The following is an 18,203-nucleotide window of genomic DNA, read 5'->3' on the forward strand; positions in this document are numbered from 1 at the left end:
CTTCTCAAACCTTTCTACTTATTGAAAATAATTGTTTTATTCTCGTAGGTCCCAAGATTTTCGCTAAAATCAATAGTATCTATGGGACTACATTTCACTCTCTAGTAAACAAGGAAATGCCACAGTATAAAGGCCTTTCTCTTTCACCAAAAAAAAAACTAATTTAAGCAGGCAATATTGATATCATTTTCTTGTAGAAGATATCACGTGTTTTAGAGGGCAGCCCTCTTGTTTATATAATATAATGTGCAAGGTCTTATAAATTATAAAAGTTTACTTAGATGCTTCCTATCAAGAGAATAGAAAATTTCTATTTAGATCACATTTTTATAGAAAAAATGTGGTATATCCATACAATGGAATACTACTTAGTAATAAAAAAGAATCAATTACTGTTCTATGCCACCACATGGATGAACCTGAATCATTCTTCTGAGTGCAGGAAGCCAGATGGAAAAGACAGCATGCCACATAATTCCATTCTCATCAATGTTTAGAAAAATGTGGCAGTCGTTTCATAAATGATTCCATCTGTCAACAATCTGTATCGCATTATGCAGTTTAAATGGAGTTGACTATGCATAAGTTATACCGCAATAAAGTCATACTAATTTTTAAAAATCAGTATGAAGTTGTAAGAATTTGTTCCCTGGCTTCTATTGTAGGATGCTAAAAGGAACAGCTTCCTTCTGAATGCCGCCTCATTGTGATGTTCTTAGTTACCACCAGGGGGCAGGAGGCACAAGCTCAGCGACCAAGCCATTCATTGATTTCTTCACCTTTCAAGTGGTGTCTTAATTTGAGCGAATCCACACCATCACATTCAGGTAGTTAATTAGAATTCCCATTGATTGCATCATTTAGTTTGCATTTAGTTCATATACTTTTTGTTTTATTGTTGCACAAAATCCAAAAGAATAAGGAGTTTATGCTGTGTGGGTTTGTTTTTGTTTTGTTTTGTTTTGTTTTTCGCTTTTACATGCTTAAGTGATATTACAATAAAAATAAAGCCTTGAGGCTTTTTTGTCCCTTTAAGATGTAGGTCTGTGCGGGGCGTGCCTTATTCAAGGCCGGGAAGCACCCGTGCAAAGGAAAAGCTTTGAGATGATGGGCTTGGTTGTTTAGTTTCCCCACCTGTTAATGAAGTCAATGACTCCTACCTTAGAGGAAGCTGTGAGACAGGCAGGGTGTGCGTGCAATGCTTTGGAAACAGCGAAGCGTCACGCAATCTTAATTCTCTCTTTCCACCCGACCACCAGCAGCACCCCAGCCCGCAGCTTCCCCAGTTTCCAGCCAGAAATTTCATTATCTTCCACCCACTGAAAGCATCAGCCTAGCTCCTCCCTGTTTTGCCACTTCCTTTTAGCAAATTTTACAACTGCTTTCACCTGTACCTACATGGCGATCATTTTCACACGTATCCTATTAATTGTATCATATTACACATGTGCTTTTGAAAGGAACTTGGCTCCTTATTCCCCCCGGACCATGCCACCCCCAGCCAGCCAAGAAACCCATGTTAACTATCTAGTGTGTTCCCTCCACGCGCTGCTCTGTGTTTGCACAGTCACGGACAGATGTGCAGATGCACACAGCCGGGAGGGGGCGGTGCCGCTGCATCTTACTCACAGGACACAGTATACATGCTGGTCTGCCTCTTCCTTTCCCATCGGATAGCCTGTGGGTTCCCCCCAGGTTAATGGGCAGTGCTCTGTCTCATTCTGATATGAACCCTCCCTGGTCCCAGTGTATCATTGATCTGCCATGCTACTGGGCTCCATTCACAGGGAATTTGTTGATACGCACACACGCACTCATCAACCAAACTGCTTTAGTTTACTTTCTTTACACTCTCTTTAGCAGGTTTTGGTTTTGAAGTTATGTTGGCTTTATAGAACAAATTGGGGAGTGAATGAAATGAATTCTTGGCTTTATAAATAAATTCCATGGCCTGAAATATTTTAAATGATAACTAATAAGGTTTTTAATGTCTGTACCCTCTTCATGTATGAAATTATGAAACAATGACAAAATGTTTACAAATCAGGAATGATTTGTAAACTTTAAACATTTATTATAATTTTGTGTGTGTGCTAATGGAATTTTGGTTATGCTTTTCACAGAAATCATTATGCACCTTACATTTAATATACAATCATGCATCGTATAGTGATATTTTGGTCAATGAGGGACCCAATATACAATGGTGATCCCATAAGATTATAAAGCCACATTTGTACTGTAGCTTGCCAATGTTTAAGTATGTTTAGATACACACATACTTACCACTGTGTTCCAGCTGCCCACAGTATTCAGTACAGTAACATTCTGTACAGTCGTGTAGCCTAGGAGTAATAGGCTCTACCATGCAGCCTAGGTATGTGGTAGGCTACCATCTAGGTTTGTGTAAATACACTCTAAGATGTTCACGCAATGACAGGACCACCCAACAACGCATTTCTCAGAACAAATCTGCATCATTAAGTGAGGCGTGACTGCATACACAGAGTTTTCTCCTCCTGGAGCCCCTCAGCAGTGCAGCAGGCCTAGTACAAATATGAACAGTGTGCTAAACAAATCTGCCTTAAAAGTAGACAACGGCCAGTCGCAGTGGCTCATGCCTGTAATCCCAGCACTTTGGGAGGCCAAGGCGGGTGGATCCCCTGAGGCCGGGAGTTGGAGACCAGCCTGGCCAACATGGTGAAACCCCCGTTGCTACTAAAAGTACAAAAAATTAGTTGGAAGTGGTGGCGGGCGCCTGTAATCCCAGCTACTCTGGAGGCTGAGGCAGGAGAATCACTTGAACCTGAGAGGCAGAGGTTGCAGTGAGCCGAGACCATGCCATTGCACTCCAGCCTGGGCAGTAGAGTAAAACTCCATCCTCCCCCTCCAAAAAAGTAGACAACGTCCATGAGGTGATGAGGAAGGGGTTATCGTGTGTTGCTTGCTGAGAACAGGACCCCCAGACTCACCGTGTCGACGCCGGCCAGCAGCATCTCAGTCACGTTGGCGTAGATCTCCTGCAGCGTCAGCGCCTGGCTAAGGAAGAGGTATGTGAGAAGGCCCCCGCTCACCCTCCGGCCTCGGTCCATTTGGTACTGTATGTCCCTCAATTTGTTGTCAACATGAATTTGGCCTGTTTGAAAACAGTATTTCTTTTGAAAGGAGTTTGGGTTGAGAATCATCTTTTCAGTCTCAAAGCCCTCTGTCCTCCCAGTAGCTTAACTAAACCAGTGGCAGGTGACAGAGGGTAAGGAAACCCAATTTATCTAATGTCAACCTGGGAGTTTCACTCACACACTTGCTTATGTAAATGAATGAAAAGTTAAAAGACAAGCTAAACGTATCTTCCTTTTTAAAAATAAGCTGTAGGATATTTGCAGATGTTTGCTTTACTAATCCAATAGCCAAATAAATTATTTATATAATATGAGTAATAAAATGCAAACTCTTTTATTTTTTTCTACCACACTTTCAGAAGAGAAAATGAGTGGAGGGGAAAAGGCCACACATTATTATCTGGGATGTTACCATACAGCACAGACTTCAGGACTTCTATATTCAAATAAATGTTGTGGTTGTTGTTGATTCCTTAACACAGAGGCTCGCTCTGTGGCCCAGGCTGGAGTGCAGTGGCTAATTTTTGTATTTTTAGTAGAGACGCAGTTTCGCCATGTTGGCCAGGCTGGTCTTTAACTACTGACCTCAGGTGATCCTCCCACCTCGGCCTCCCAAAGTGCTGGGATTACAGGCGTGAGCCACTGCACCCAGCCTAAATATTGATCTTGAAAAGACACCATGAAACACTTTATTCAGTGTTAGCATTGCTCTAGAACATTGTTCTAAGCATTTTGAAAATAATTTCTTTATTTTCGGAAATGCTTTTATAGTAAAAATTTTAGTCACATAAGAAAACAAATCTCTTTGTAATCTCACCTTGGATTTGAACAAAAATTGTAACATTCAAATGAATGTGCGTGGACCTGAAACTCTACATTTTAAGCACTGACCAATTTATTTGGAGTAAAGACATCATCTTGCATGGACATTTACTTGTACCTGTCCCTGCTAGCATGCTAGTGAAAATAAAAATTACTTTAAAATGAAAAAACTGATCATGTTACCTGTAGTCACAACCCACATGCTTTTTGCTTCTTTGAAAAACAAATCCATGGCCAGGCGTGGTGGCTCACACTTGTAATCCCAGCACTTTAGGAGGTCAAGGTGGGTGATCACCTGAGTTCAGGAATTCAAGACCAGCCTGGCCAACATGGTGAAACCCCATCTCTACTAAAAATACAAAATAATTAGCCAGGCATGGTGGCAGGTGCCTGTAATCGCAGCTACTCAGGAGGCTGAGGCATGATAATCACTTGAACCTAGGAGGCAGAGGTTGCAGTGAGCTGAGATCACACCACTGCACTCCAGCATGGGCGACAGAGCCAGACTCCGTCTCAAAAAAAAAAAAAAAATCCAAAAGTTATGGGTCCAAAAACTAACACGTGACTACATCTAGGCATCCTCTGCTATGGTCACCCATTGTCTGGATGAGAGTTAGACACACAACACGGCAGGTCAACCTGCTTCTGCAAAAGGTGCTCTCAATTCTTCTCTTACTGAATTTGAAGAGTCCATCCCAGGACCTGCAGAATTCCCGCCAGGGCTTTGGGATGAAGGGGCGAAGCCATCTGGGGATGGCGCCTGCATACATGGAGGTCTTGAACATGCTAAACATGAGCTCCAGGGCCTCGATGTATTCCACAGTCAGCTGTGGGATGCTGTTTTCCAGGCAGCCCAAACGACTCTCATAAAGGATGGTGGCCACTCCTAGACAGGAAAGAGAATTTGAAAACCCTCTTCTAGATTATTTACCATACCAACAGGCAATGTTGGGCCATAAATGCAACTTTCAAACGTGGTCCAGGTGCCTTTCACGAATGAGGCATCGTCCCTCCGAGGATTTCTCTGCGTCCTGAACTGCAGGGTGCTGGCATTTAGGGCTGACAGGTGGTGCTGTTGCTGCTTCACCTAAGGAGCCCCACAGCCCTGGGAGGCACAGATGAAGAAGCCCACTCTCTGGAGGAAATTCGAAGACTCTGAGAGTTTAAGTAGCTTGGCTAAGGCTGCAGAGGAGGACCCTGGGACAGATCTGGAGCACAGGTCTGAAATGATGAGCCCTGGGGAAGGGACAATCACCGAGCGTGTCGCTGCTCTCCCCCCACACCCTCCTCTCAGGAAGGAGTCGGCAAACCCCACAGGGCCTCTCCCTGCCCCACCTGGCCACTGGGGATCGCCTTCCAGCCACTTGCCCAACTTGAGGAATTGAAAAGTGACTCCTCCTGGCCAAAACGCAGAGCCCAGGCCTGGAGAGCTAAAGGCTCAGCAGAAGTGGCCTGGATGAATCCGTGTCGGGCAGAGCTGTGAACTGTATTTACCAATCACTTCTGGGATGATTTTGTTACTAATTTTAGAGAAAATTAACATCAGAACTCTGCAAAGCTAACTTGAGTGAAACTTGAAGGTAAGCTTTTTTTAAAAAAGATGAGAAAGCTGATAGAAAGTCCTCCAAGATGCATTCTATTTTTTTTTTTTTTTACACAAACATCACCATGTTAGACCAACATGCTTTTTTTTTTTGAGATGGAGTTTCACTCTTGTCACCCATGCTGGAGTACAATTGTGTGGTCTTGGCTCACTGCAACCTCCGCCTCTCTGGTTCAAGCGATTCTCCTGCCTCAGCCTCCCAAGTCGCTGGGATTACAGGTGCCCGCCACCATGGCCCAGTTAATTGTTGTATTTTTAGTAGAGACAGGGTTTCACCATGTTGGCCAGACTGGTCTCAAACTCCTGACCTCAGGTGATCCACCCGCCTCGGCCTCCCAAAGTGCTGGGATTACAGGCGTGAGCCACCGCGCCCAGCCCCAAGATGCATTCTTAAGTAAAGAGAAAGCACGGTGCAGAACAGTATGTTTGGTGTACTACCCTTTATTGTTTAAAAATAAAAAGAATATTCACATGCATTTTTCTGTATGTGCATAAAACATCTCTTGACATATACATGAGAGACTAGTGACCTTTGCTGCATTCAGGAAAGAGGGAGACCTTCACTGAAGCCTTTTTGGTATTGCTATTTGAACAGGAATGTACCCCTCATTCAATATGACTAAAAGCTAGAATGAGTTTGAAGTAGATGCCCTCTCAACTTCACTCCTTTTTAAAAATTATGCTCAAACAAAATGTTTTTTTTTTTTGAACATGTAAATTAGTAATTAGGAACATGGCTTCTTGAGTTTAAAAGACCTGAATTTGAAACTAACTTTCTGCCTCTAAAAAGAGGGATGGGGGTGTGGCATTGGGCAAGTTCTTTTTTAAGTCCAGTTTCAGCCAGGTGCAGTGGCTCATGCCTGTAATCCCAGCACTTTGGGAGGCCAAGGCGGGCGAATCACGAGGTCAGGAGTTCGAGACCAGCCTTGCCAACATGGTGAAACGCTGTCTCTACTAAAAATACAAAAAATTAGCCGGGAGTGGTGGCAGGTGCCTGTAATCCCAGCTACTCGGGAGGCTGAGGCAGGAGAATCGCTTGAACCTGGGAGGCAGAGGTTGCAATGAGCCAAGACCACATCATAGCACTCCAGCCTGGGTGACAGAGCAAGACTTCATCTCAGAAAAAAAAAAAAAAAAAGTCTCAGTTTCCTCATTGGTCAACAGTGGTTCACACCAGGTTCACGTTAGCACCGTGGAGGTGACATGCATGTATGTCCCAGACTTAGCACACTGCCTGGGACCCAGGGAATGATCCAAGATGACATCTGCAGGTTTGGGGCAAGTGTCCATTCTTCCCTCCTTCCCACCTGCTGATTCCACCTCACCTTCCATTGAATATTTGAAGAAAAGATCATTGACATTGGTCACGGTTTCTCCATCTTCTGCCTGGCTCCTGAGGAGGTAGATTCTTTTAATTAAGTCAGCAATAACTTGGTTGACTTCTCCAGAATAAATGGCCACATCTTTCGGTTTCAGAATTCTTTGTCTCAATACGCTTCTCATCTTCAGCCACTGTTCACCCTCCCTAGAAGAATCAAGTGAGTTTCAAATCATCTTACTTACACTGACATTCTGGGAAAGAATTCAAGGAACCTCTAGAAAAAAATTTCAGCCATAAAGAATCAACAAGAGCTGCCCAACAAAGTAGAATTAAGACAGGAAAGACTTTTTGCTGGGGAGAGAGGAGTTAATAACTGCAGCCCTGGAGCCTGTTAGAGCTTCTTACACTCTTGCCTTTGAAGCAAACTTTAAGGAAAAAACTACCAGTGGTAAGTAATAATCTTTAGTAAAAGTAATACGACTTCCTTTAAAAAATCTTGAAATAATATTGTAATAAAGAAATGAGATTGCTAATTAGCAAAAGAAAAAAATATATATGTGTATATGCATACATATGTATATATAAATGAAGTAAGGACTGATATTAAAAAAGAAAAAGAGGGCCAGGCATGGTGGCTCATGCCTGTAATCCCAGCACTTTAGGAGGCCAAGATGGGTGGATCACCTGAAGTCAAGAATTCAAGACCAGCCTGGCCAACATGGTGAAACCCCATCTCTACCAAAAATACAAAAATTTAGCCGGGTGTGGTGGTGGGCACCTGTAATTCCAGCTACTCGGGAGGCTGAGGCAGGAGAATCACTTGAACCCGGGAGGCAGAGGTCATGGTGAGCCAAGATCACGCCATTGCACTCCAGCCTAGGCGACAGAGCGAAACTCCATCTCAGAAAAAAAAGAAAGAAAGAGAGAGAGAGAGAAAAGGAAGGAAGGAAGGAAGGAAGGAGGGAGGGAGGGAGGGAGGGAGGGGGGAGGGAGGAAGGAAAGAGAGAGAGAGAAAGAAAAGAGAGAGAGAAAGAAAGGAAAGAAAGAGAGAAAGAAAGAAAGGAAAGAAAGAAAAAGAAAGAAAGAAAGAAAAAGAAAGAAAGAAACAAACAAACAAGACTACAGCTTGTTAGCAGGGTGTGGGAAAGAAAGAGTGGCTGCAGCTTGTTACCAGGGTGTGGGGCCTTGGGGCTCCTGGCTGCACTCGGAGAGCACCCAGGTAGCAGGCCCAGCACACCGCTCCCAGTGAAGGCAGGACACTGAGGGAACCCCTTGGAGGTCTGAGGAGTGTTCTGCAGTTTCTCAGAGGGTCGTGGCAGGACTGAGCCTCAAGTGCCCACGAGCGTCACCCACACCTCCACGCCTCCGCACGGCTTCCCGCCCAACCCTGCTCCACTTCCCGTTCCCAACGAGACCACCTGCACTCAAAGCCTTGCCTCCAGATGGACTTTGGGGGACCCAAGCTAAGCCAGCCCGGCGCCTGGGCCTAGGCACTGCCCTTCCCTTTGCTGTCCACTGTGCTGAAGTCACCAGCACCGCCTCACTCCATCTCAGCCGAAGAGGGGTCCAGGCACCCACACAGGCTCCTGAGCCTGCAGCTAACAGGGCAGAGAGATTCTGCCTCAGCATTCCGGCCCCTCTAGGCCTGAACATCCAGGAGGAGCTGTTTAATTATTTCCCCCAGGACGGAAATTGAGGGACCCTGGTGACATCTGGTCACGATTCTTATTTATCTTACTTGAGAAATTGGTGGCTGTATTTCTCCCCAATTTATGTATAAGGACATAGATATCAAAAGAGCTGCAAACAGAAGTCCCACCCCATGGGGATTTGGACCGGGGCATCTGCAGGCGCCCTGGGCCTCCCTGCCTGGCCGCGGGCCACGATCTCTTGGAAGGCACAGAGGTGTTGGTGACGCTGGTTCAAAATGAATAAACACAGTCTGCTATGAGACAGGAAAATCACCACGTGGCGACCAAGGCTGGAGGTTCTTAGCCCCTCGTCAAAGGGATTTTCCTGAAATAGTGACCACCTCCTTTCCCTGTGCACAGACAAGGGCGCTGTGAGTTTTGTCTGCCTCGGTTATCACTGAATGGACTCCCAAAGCCACAAAGCCCTGCTTCCGAAGCGCTCTGCCCACCACCGAGCCAGCGTCGCCCCTCCTGGCTCCTGACGGGACAACTCTGCACGGAGGAGGAGCCAGAAAGCCCAGCAGGGCTCTTATGTCTGGGAGATCGCACAAGGAGACTGTCTGATATCATTCCATGGGGGGGTTCTGTGCTTTTTTAAGAGCTGGCTTTTAGGAACCCAGCTTTGGAGGAGGGGGCCTCCCCCTGAGCTCCCCCTCCAGCCCGTGGCTCAGCCCGGGCCCACATACTCACGCCGAGATGAGCCCGGTGGCTCTCCCCCGCAAGTCTCGGTACTCCCGCCAGGACTCCATGTTGGCTCTCTGGGGCGCAGCGCCCTCCGCCCGGAGCACCTGAGCCACCATATCGCGGTCTGCAATAGATACTACAAACTGAGGACCAAAGTGAGACTTGAAGATTTTTCCATATTCCCGTGTGTGCTTCTGCTGCAATACCATGGAGAAATCAAAAAAGGAAAAAATACATAGATATGATATACCTTTAACATAAACATCCTGTGTGCTAGAGGAGCAGAAAATTGGGGCAGAGGGAAGTGCTATCTAATACAGCACTGAATCAGAGCAGTAATTTACATATTGCTGAGATAAACATGTTTTCACATAACCATCTCTTTTTTGTTGTTTGTTTGTTTGTTTGTTTGTTTGTTTTTTAGAGACAGGGTCTTGCTCTGTTGCCCAGGCTGGAGTGCAGTGGCATAAACATAGCTCACCGCAGCCTCCAACTCCTGGGCCCAGGCAATCCTCCCACCTCAGCCTCCCAAGTAGCTAGGACTGCAGGTGCACACCTCCACTCCCAGCTAATTTTTTATTTTTTGTAGAAACAGGGGTCTCTCAATGTTGCCAGGCTGGTCTCGAACTCTTGGCCTCAAGTGATCCTCCTGCCTCAGCCTCCCAAAGTGCTGGGATTACAGGCATGATCATGGAAGTTTTCTTATTCTTTAGGGATATGTTTTTAAAACTACCTTAGCTGTGTGGAGCAACAAGAGAGAAATGTCATTATAAGAGACAAATGTCCAGAGCAAACAGAGCCCTGTCTGCCAGCCCCTTTCCATGGGCCCAACAGCTCTACCCAAGCAGTACCAAGCCAAGTCTGCAGAGCAAGCCCTCTGTGGACAGTCTGTAACGAGCCTCTAAAACTGACTCCCAGCAAGAAAGTGAAGGAAAAGACATCTGGATTGGAAACGAAGAAGTCAGGCTATCTCTATTGGCAGATGACGTGATCTCACATACAGAAAATCCAACGGAACCCACTAAAAAACTATTAGAACTAATAAACAAGTTCCATAGGACACAAAATCAATATACAAAAATCAATTGTATCTCTATACACTAGCAGTGAACAATCCAAAATGAAATTTAAAAAACAATTCAATTTACAATACATCGAAAAGAATACAATACTTGACCAGCTGCAGTGGCTCATGCCTGTCTGTAATCCCAGCACTTTTGGGAGGCTTAGGTGGGTGGATCGCTAGAGCACAGGAGTTCGAGATAAGGTTGGGCAACGTGGCAAAATTCTGTCTCTAAAAAAAATACATGGCTGGGTGCAAAGGCTCATGCCTGTACTCTCTGCACTTTGGGAGGCCAAGGCGAGGGGATGACCTGAGGTCAAGAGTTTGAGACCAGCCTAGCCAACATGGTGAAACCCCATTTCTACTAAAAACACAAAAATTATCCAGGCATGGTGGTGTGCACCTGTAATCCCAGCTACTCGGAGGCTGAGGCAGTAGAATCGCTTGAACCCAGGAGGCAGAGGTTGCAGTGAGCCACAAGACTGCACCATTGCACTCCACCCTGGGCAACAAGAGTGAAATTCTATCTCAAAAAATACATATATATACAAAAATTAGCGAGGCATGGCAGTGTGAGCCTGTAGTCCCAGCTACTCAGGAGGCTGAGGTGGGAGGATCACGTGAGCTTGGGAGGTGGAGGTTGCAGTGAGTGAAGATTTTACCACCACACTCGGGCCTGGGTGATAGAGCAAGACTCTGTCACACAAAAAAAATAATAATATTCTTACAAATAAATTTAACAGGAGAAGGGTAAAACCTATACTCTGAAAACTATAAAACATTGTCTAAAGAAATCTACAAAACATTGTTTAAAGAAATCTACAAAACATTGTTTAAAAAAACCTGAAATAAATGGCAAGACATGAAATAAATGGCAAGATATCCCATGTTCATGGATTGGAAGACTTAATATTGTTGAGATAGAAATACACCTCAAAGTGTATAAATAGATTCAGCACAATCCCTATCATAATTCCAGTGGGCTTCTTTGTGGAAACTGATAAGCTGATCCTAAAATTCATACGAAAATGCAAGAGACCCAGAATAGCCTAAGCAATCTTGAAAAAAGAACAAAGCTGGTGGACCCCCATTTTCCTGTTTCAAGACTTAGTATGGGAGAGGGGCCAAGATGGCCAACTAGAAGCAGTGGCGCTCAGAGGCTCCCAACAAAAAAAACATAATAAGCATGTGAATCCTTCACTGGCAGCCAGGGTATCCAGGTTCTCTCATCAAAATTGACTAGAAGGCTGGCATAACCCACGGAGAGAAGGAAGAACAGTGTAGTGCAGTGGCCCACCTGGGAGCCACACGGGGAAGGGAACCCACTCCCCCCAGCCAAGAGAGGTGGTGAGTGAGCGGGCTACCCAGCTGGGGAAACTGTGCTTTTTCCACAGAACTGTGCAACCTACAGATCAGAAGATCCCACTCTCGAACCCATGCCACCAGAGCCAAGCGTCCCAACCCTGGTACGCACAGATTCCTACAGCCTCTCAGCTGGAATCTGCTTAAGCCTACTGAACTCCTGAGGGGAGGGGCGACCAGCACCAGCTGCAGCTGCCTGCTGTCTAAGCAATTTGAGCTCCTTGGGGGAGGGGCAGCAGCCAGCACTGGGACTCACAACTGCCAACAGGCTAAGCTCCCTGGGTTGGGGAAGGGTGGCACCCATTTCTATAGCTCCATGCTGCACTTTTCCCCTGCTGGAGCCAGGGAGGCTGGATGGCTTGGTCCCAAGAGTTATCCCCACAGCTCAACACACCAGCTGTGGCAGTTGGCAGCCAGAGTGCCTCTTCAGGTCTAACCCTGATCCATCCTTCCTCAGTGGCTGGGGATTCCCAGCAGGATCTCCAACAATTCCAGCCAGAGGCTCAGAAACAGAACCCTGATCTCCCTGGGCCTGAGCCCTTGGGGAAGGGGTGGCCACAGTCTCTGCGGACCAGCAGATTTATCCTCTTCTCCTGGTAGTTCTGAGGAATCCAGGCAATCCAGACTAGTGGGTTTCCCCCAAGCAAAACACACCCTCCCCACCAAGGGACAAAGTGCTTTATTAAAAGGGTCTTGCTCCCCATGCCACCCAACTGGGTGAGACCCTCCAATAGGGGTTGTCAGATACCCTATACAGAAGCAATCCTACTGGCATCAGGTTGATGCCCCTTGAGGTCAGAGGTCCCAGAAGAAGGAAGAGGCACCCATCATTGCTGCACTTCAGCCTCCTTGAGTGACATCTCCAGGCACAGGAGCGAATCAGAAGAATAGGGCCTGAAGTGAACCCCCAGCAAACTGCAGCAGCCCTACAGAAGACGGACTGACTATTGAAAGAAAAACAAACAGAAAGCGACAACAACAGCATTGATAACAACAGCAAAAAAAGGCCCCCACAAAAACCCCATCCAAGGGCCAGCAGCCTCAAGACTGAAACTAGACAAACTCACAGAGATGAGAAATAATCAACAAAAAAATGCTGAAAACCAAAAGGCCTGAGTGCCTCTTCTCCTCCAAATAATCACAATGTCTCTCCATCAAGAGCACAGAACTGGATGGAGGATCAGATGGATGAATTGACAGAAGTAAGCTTCAGAAGATGGGTAATAAAAAACTACGATGACCTAAAGGAGCATGTTCTAACACAATGCAAAGAAGCTAAGAACCTTGATAAAAGGTTAGAGGAATTGCTAACTAGAATAACCAGTTTAGAGAGGAACATAAATGACCAGATGGAGCTGAAAAACACAGTGTGAGAACTTCGTGAAGCATACACAGGTATCAACAGCCAAATCGACCAAGTGGAAGAAAGGATATCAGAATTTGAAGACCACCTTACTGAAATAAGACATGCAGACAAGAATAGAGAAAAAAGAATGAAAAGGAATAAACAAAGCCTCCAAGAAATATGGGACTTCATAAAAACAGCAAACCTACAATCGACTGGAGCACCAGAAGGAGACGGGGAGAATGGAAACAAGCTGGAAAACACACTTCATGATATTATCCAGGAGAACTTCCTCAACCTAGCAAGACAGGCCAACATGCAAATTCAGAAAATACACAGAACACCATTAAAATACTCCATATTAAGATCAACCCCAAGACACATAGTCATCAGATTCTTCAAGGTTGAAATGAAGGAAAAACTGTTAAGAGCAGCCACAGAGAAAGGCCAGGTCACCTACAAAGGGAAGCCCATCAGACTAACAGTGGATCTCTCAGCAGAAACTCTATACGCCAGAAGAGATTGGGGGCCAATATTCAACATAGTTAAAGAATTTTCAACCCCGACTTTCATATCCAGCCAAACTAAGCTTCATAAGCAAAGGAGAAATAAAATCCTTTCCAGAAAAGCAAATGCTGAGGGATTTTGTTACCACTGGGTCTGCCATGCAAGAGCTCCTAAAAGAAGCACCAAATAAGTAAAGGAAAAACCAGTACCAGCCACTGCAAAAACACACCAAAATATAAAGACCAATGACACTACGAAGAAACTGCATCAACTAGTGTGCAAAATAAGCAAATAGCATCATGATGACAGGATCAAATTCACACATAACAATAATAACCCTAAATGTAAATGGGCAAATCCCCCAGTTAAAAGACACAGACTGGCAAATTGGATAAGGAGTCAAGACCCATCAGCGTGCTGTATTCAGGAGGCCTATCTTAAAGGCAAAGACACGCAGAGGCTCAAAATAAAGGGATGGAGGAAAATTTACAAAGCAAGTGGGAAGCGGGAAAAAAAAAAAGCAGAGGTTGCAATCCTAGTCTCAGACAAAACAGACTTTAAACCAACAAAGATCAAAAAAGACAAAGAAGGGCATTACATAATAGTAAAAGGAACAATTCAACAAGAAGAGCTGACTATTCTGAATATATATGCACCCAATACAGAAGCAGCCAGATTCATAAAACAAGTTCTTAGAGACCTACAAAGAGACTTAGACTCCCACACAATAATATTGGGAGACTTTAACACCCCACTGTCAATATTAGACAGATCAGCGAGACAGAAAATTAACAAGGATACTCAGTACTTGAACTCAGCTCTGGATCAAGTGGACCTAGTAGATGTCTACAGAACTCTCTACCCCAAATCAACAGAATATACATTCTTCTCAGTGTACATGGCACTTATTTGTCAATTAAAATTGACCACATATACTCCTCAGCAAGTGCAAAAGAACTGAAATCATAACAAACAGTCTCTCTGACCACAGTGCAATGAAATTAGATCTCAGGATTAAGAAACTCACTCAAAAGCACACAATTTCATGGAAATTGAACAACCTGCTCCTAAATGACTCCTGGGTAAATAATGAAATTAAAGCAGAAATCAAGAAGTTCTTTGAAACCAACGAGAACAAAGAGACAACGTACCAGAATCTCTGGGACACAGCTAAAGCAGTGTTAAGAGGGAAATTTATAGCACTAAATGCCCAAATCAAAAAGCTAGAAAGACCTCAAATTGACAGCCTAACGTCACAATTAAAAGAGCTAAAGAGGCGAGAGCAAACTAATCCAAAAGCTAGCAGAAGACAAGAAATAACTAAGATCAGAGAAAAATTGAAGGAGATAGAGACACGAAAAACCCTCCAAAAAAATCAATGAATCCAGGAACTGGTTTTTGGAAAAAATTAACAAAATAGACTGCTAGCTAGACTAATAAAGAAGGAGAGAGAATCAAATAGACACAATAAAAAATGATAAAGGGGATATCACCACTGACCCCACAGAAACACAAACTACCATCAGAGAATACTATAAACACCTCTATGCAAATAAACTAGAAAATCTAGAAGAAATGGATAAATTCCTGGATGCATACACCCTACCAAGACTAAACCAGGAAGAAATTTAACCCCTGAATAGACCAATAACAGGCTCTGAAATTGAGGCAGTAATTAATAGTCTACCAACCAAAAAAAGCCCAGGACTAGATGGATTCACAGCTGAATTCTACCAGAAATACAAAGAGGAGCTGGTACCATTCCTTCTGAAACTATTCCAAACAATTGAGAAGGAGGGACTCCCCCCTAACTCATTTTATGAAGCCAGGATCATACTGATACCAAAACCAGGAAGAGACAGAGTAAAAAAGAAAACTTCAGGCCAATATCCCTGAAGAACATTGATGCAAAAGTCCTTAATAAAATACTGGCAAACCGAATCCAGCAACACATCAAAAAACTTATCCACCACGATCAATCAGCTTCATCCCTGGGATGCAAGGCTGGTTTAACATGCACAAATCAATAAACGTAATCCATCACATAAACAGAACCAAGGACAAAAACTACATAATTATCTCAATTGATGCAGAAAACACCTTTGATAAAATTCAAAATCCCTTCACATTAAAAACTCTCAATAAACTAGGTACTGATGGAACATATCTCAAAATAATAAGAGCTATTTATGATAAACCCACAGCCAATATCATATTGAATGGACAAAAACTGGAAGCATTCCCTTTGAAAACTGGTACAAGACAAGGATGCCCTTTCTTACCACTCCTATTCAACATAGTATTGGAAGTTCTGGCCAGGGCAATCAAACAAGAGAAAGAAATAAAGCATATTCGAATAGGAAGAGAGGAAGTCAAGTTATCTCTGTTTGCAGTTAAGATGATTTTATATTTAGAAAACCCCATCATCTCAGCCCAAAAACTTCTTGAACTGATAAGCAACTTCAGCAAAGTCTCAGGATATAAAATCAATGTGCAAAAATCGCAAGCATTCCTATACACCAACAATAGGCAAGCAGAGAGCCAAATCATGAATGAACTCCCATTCATAATCACTACAAAGAGAATAAAATATCTAGGAATACAGCTACCAAGGAATGTGAAGGACCTCTTCAGGGAGAACTACAAACCACTGCTCAAGAAAATAAGAGAGGACACAAACAAATGGAAAAACATTCCATCCTTATGGATAGGAAGAATCAATATCATGAAAATGGCCATACTGCCCAAAGTAATTTATAGATTCAATGCTATTCCCATCAAACCACCATTGACATTCTTCACAGAATTAGAAAAATAAACTTAAATTTCATATGGAATTGAAGACCCCATATAGCCAAAACAATCCTAAGCAAAAAGAACAAAGCTGGAAGCATCATGATACCTGACTTCAAACTATACTACAAGGCTACAGTAACCAAAACAGCATGGTACTGGTACCAAAACAGACATATAGACCAATGGAGCAAAACAGAGACCTCAGAAATAGCACCACACATCTACAACAATCTGCTCTTTGACAAACCTGACAAAAACAAGCAATGGGGAAAGGAACTCCTATTCAGTATATGGTGCTGGGGAAACTGGCTAGCCATATGCATAAAACTGAAACTGGACCCCTTCCTTACACCTTATACAAAAATTAACTCAAGATGAATTAAAGACTTACATGTAAAACCCAAAGCCATAAAAACCCTAGAAGAAAACCTAGGCAATACCATTCAGAATATAGGCATCTGCAAAGATTTCCTGACGAAGACACCAAAAGCAATTGCAACAAAAGCCAAAATTGACAACTAGAATCAAATTAAAGAGTTCCTGCACAGCAAAAGAAACTATCATCGGAGTGAACAGGCAACCTACAGAATGGGAGAAAGTTTTTGCAATCTACCCATCTGACAAAGGTCTAATAGCTGGAATTTACAAGGAAATTGAACAAATTTACAAGAAAAAAACAAATGGCCCCATCAAAAAGTGGGCAAAGAATACGAACAGACACCTCTCAAAAGAAGACATTTATGTAGACAACAAACATGCAAAAAAGCTCAATGTATAATGTATACATCACTGATCATCAGAGAAATGCAAATCAAAACCACAATGAGATACCATCTCACACCAGTCAGAATGGTGATTATTAAAAAGTCAGGAATAGATGCTGGCAAGGCTGTGGAGAAACTGAAACACTTTTACACTGTTGGTGGGAATGTAAGTTAGTTCAACGATTGTGGAAGACAGTATGGTGATTCCCCAAGGATCTAGAACCAGAAATACCATTTGACCCAGCAATCCCATTACTGGGTATATACCCAAAGGAATATAAGTCATTCTACTATAAAAACACATGCACACATATTTTTACAGCAGCGCTATTTACAGTAGCAAGGACATGGAACCAACCCAAATGCCCATTAATGATAGACTGGATAAAGAAAATGTGGCACATATACACCATGGAATGCTATGTAGTCATAAAAAGGAATGAGATCATGTCCTTTGCAGGGGCATGGATGAAGCTGGAAGCAATCATCCTCAGCAAACTAACACAGGAACAGAAAACCAAATACTGCATGTTCTTATTCATAAGTGGGAGTTGAATATTGAGAACACATGAACACAGATAGGGGAATAACACACACCAGGGCCTGCTGGGGTGGGGGTTGAGGGGAGGAAACTTAGATGGGTCAATAGGTGCAGCAAACCACCATGGTGCACGTATACCTATGTAACAAACCTGCATGTTCTGCACATGTATCCGTTTTTTGTTTTTTGTGTGTTTTTTTTGGTGTTTTTTTTTTTTTAGAGGAAATTTAAAAAAAAAAAGACTTAGTACAGGCCGGGCGCGGTGGCTCATGCCTGTAATCCCAGCACTCTGGGAGGCCGAGGTGGGCAGATCACGAGGTCAGGAGATCTAGACCATCCTGGCTAACACGATGAAACCCCGTCTCTACTAAAAATACAAAAAATTAGCCCGGCATGGTGGCGGGTGCCTGTAGTCCCAGCTACTCGGGAGGCTGAGGCAGGAGAATGGCGTGAACCCGGGAGGCGGAGCTTGCAGTGAGCTGAGATCGCGCCACCGCACTCCTGCCTGGGCGACAGAGCGAGACTCCATCTCAAAAAAAAAAAAAAAAAAAAAAAAAGACTTAGTACAAAGCTACAGTAACCAAG

General features: G+C 43.9%; 1 protein-coding gene across 1 annotated transcript in view; it reads right to left on the reverse strand.

Moving 5' to 3' along the window:
* Positions 1 to 18,203, reverse strand: part of LOC470525 (cytochrome P450 27C1) — a 34,784-nt gene that overhangs the window by 11,372 nt on the left and 5,209 nt on the right. Inside the window, exons 2-5 of the mRNA XM_009443230.5 lie at positions 9,247 to 9,437; positions 6,870 to 7,069; positions 4,618 to 4,827; positions 2,973 to 3,136 (exon numbers count right to left, since the gene is read on the reverse strand). Coding sequence (XP_009441505.2) covers positions 2,973 to 3,136; positions 4,618 to 4,827; positions 6,870 to 7,069; positions 9,247 to 9,437 — 765 coding nt within the window. The remainder of the gene's footprint in view (positions 1 to 2,972; positions 3,137 to 4,617; positions 4,828 to 6,869; positions 7,070 to 9,246; positions 9,438 to 18,203) is intronic.

This window comes from Pan troglodytes, chromosome 13 (assembly GCF_028858775.2).
Source record: "Pan troglodytes isolate AG18354 chromosome 13, NHGRI_mPanTro3-v2.0_pri, whole genome shotgun sequence".
Taxonomy (NCBI): domain Eukaryota; kingdom Metazoa; phylum Chordata; class Mammalia; order Primates; family Hominidae; genus Pan; species Pan troglodytes.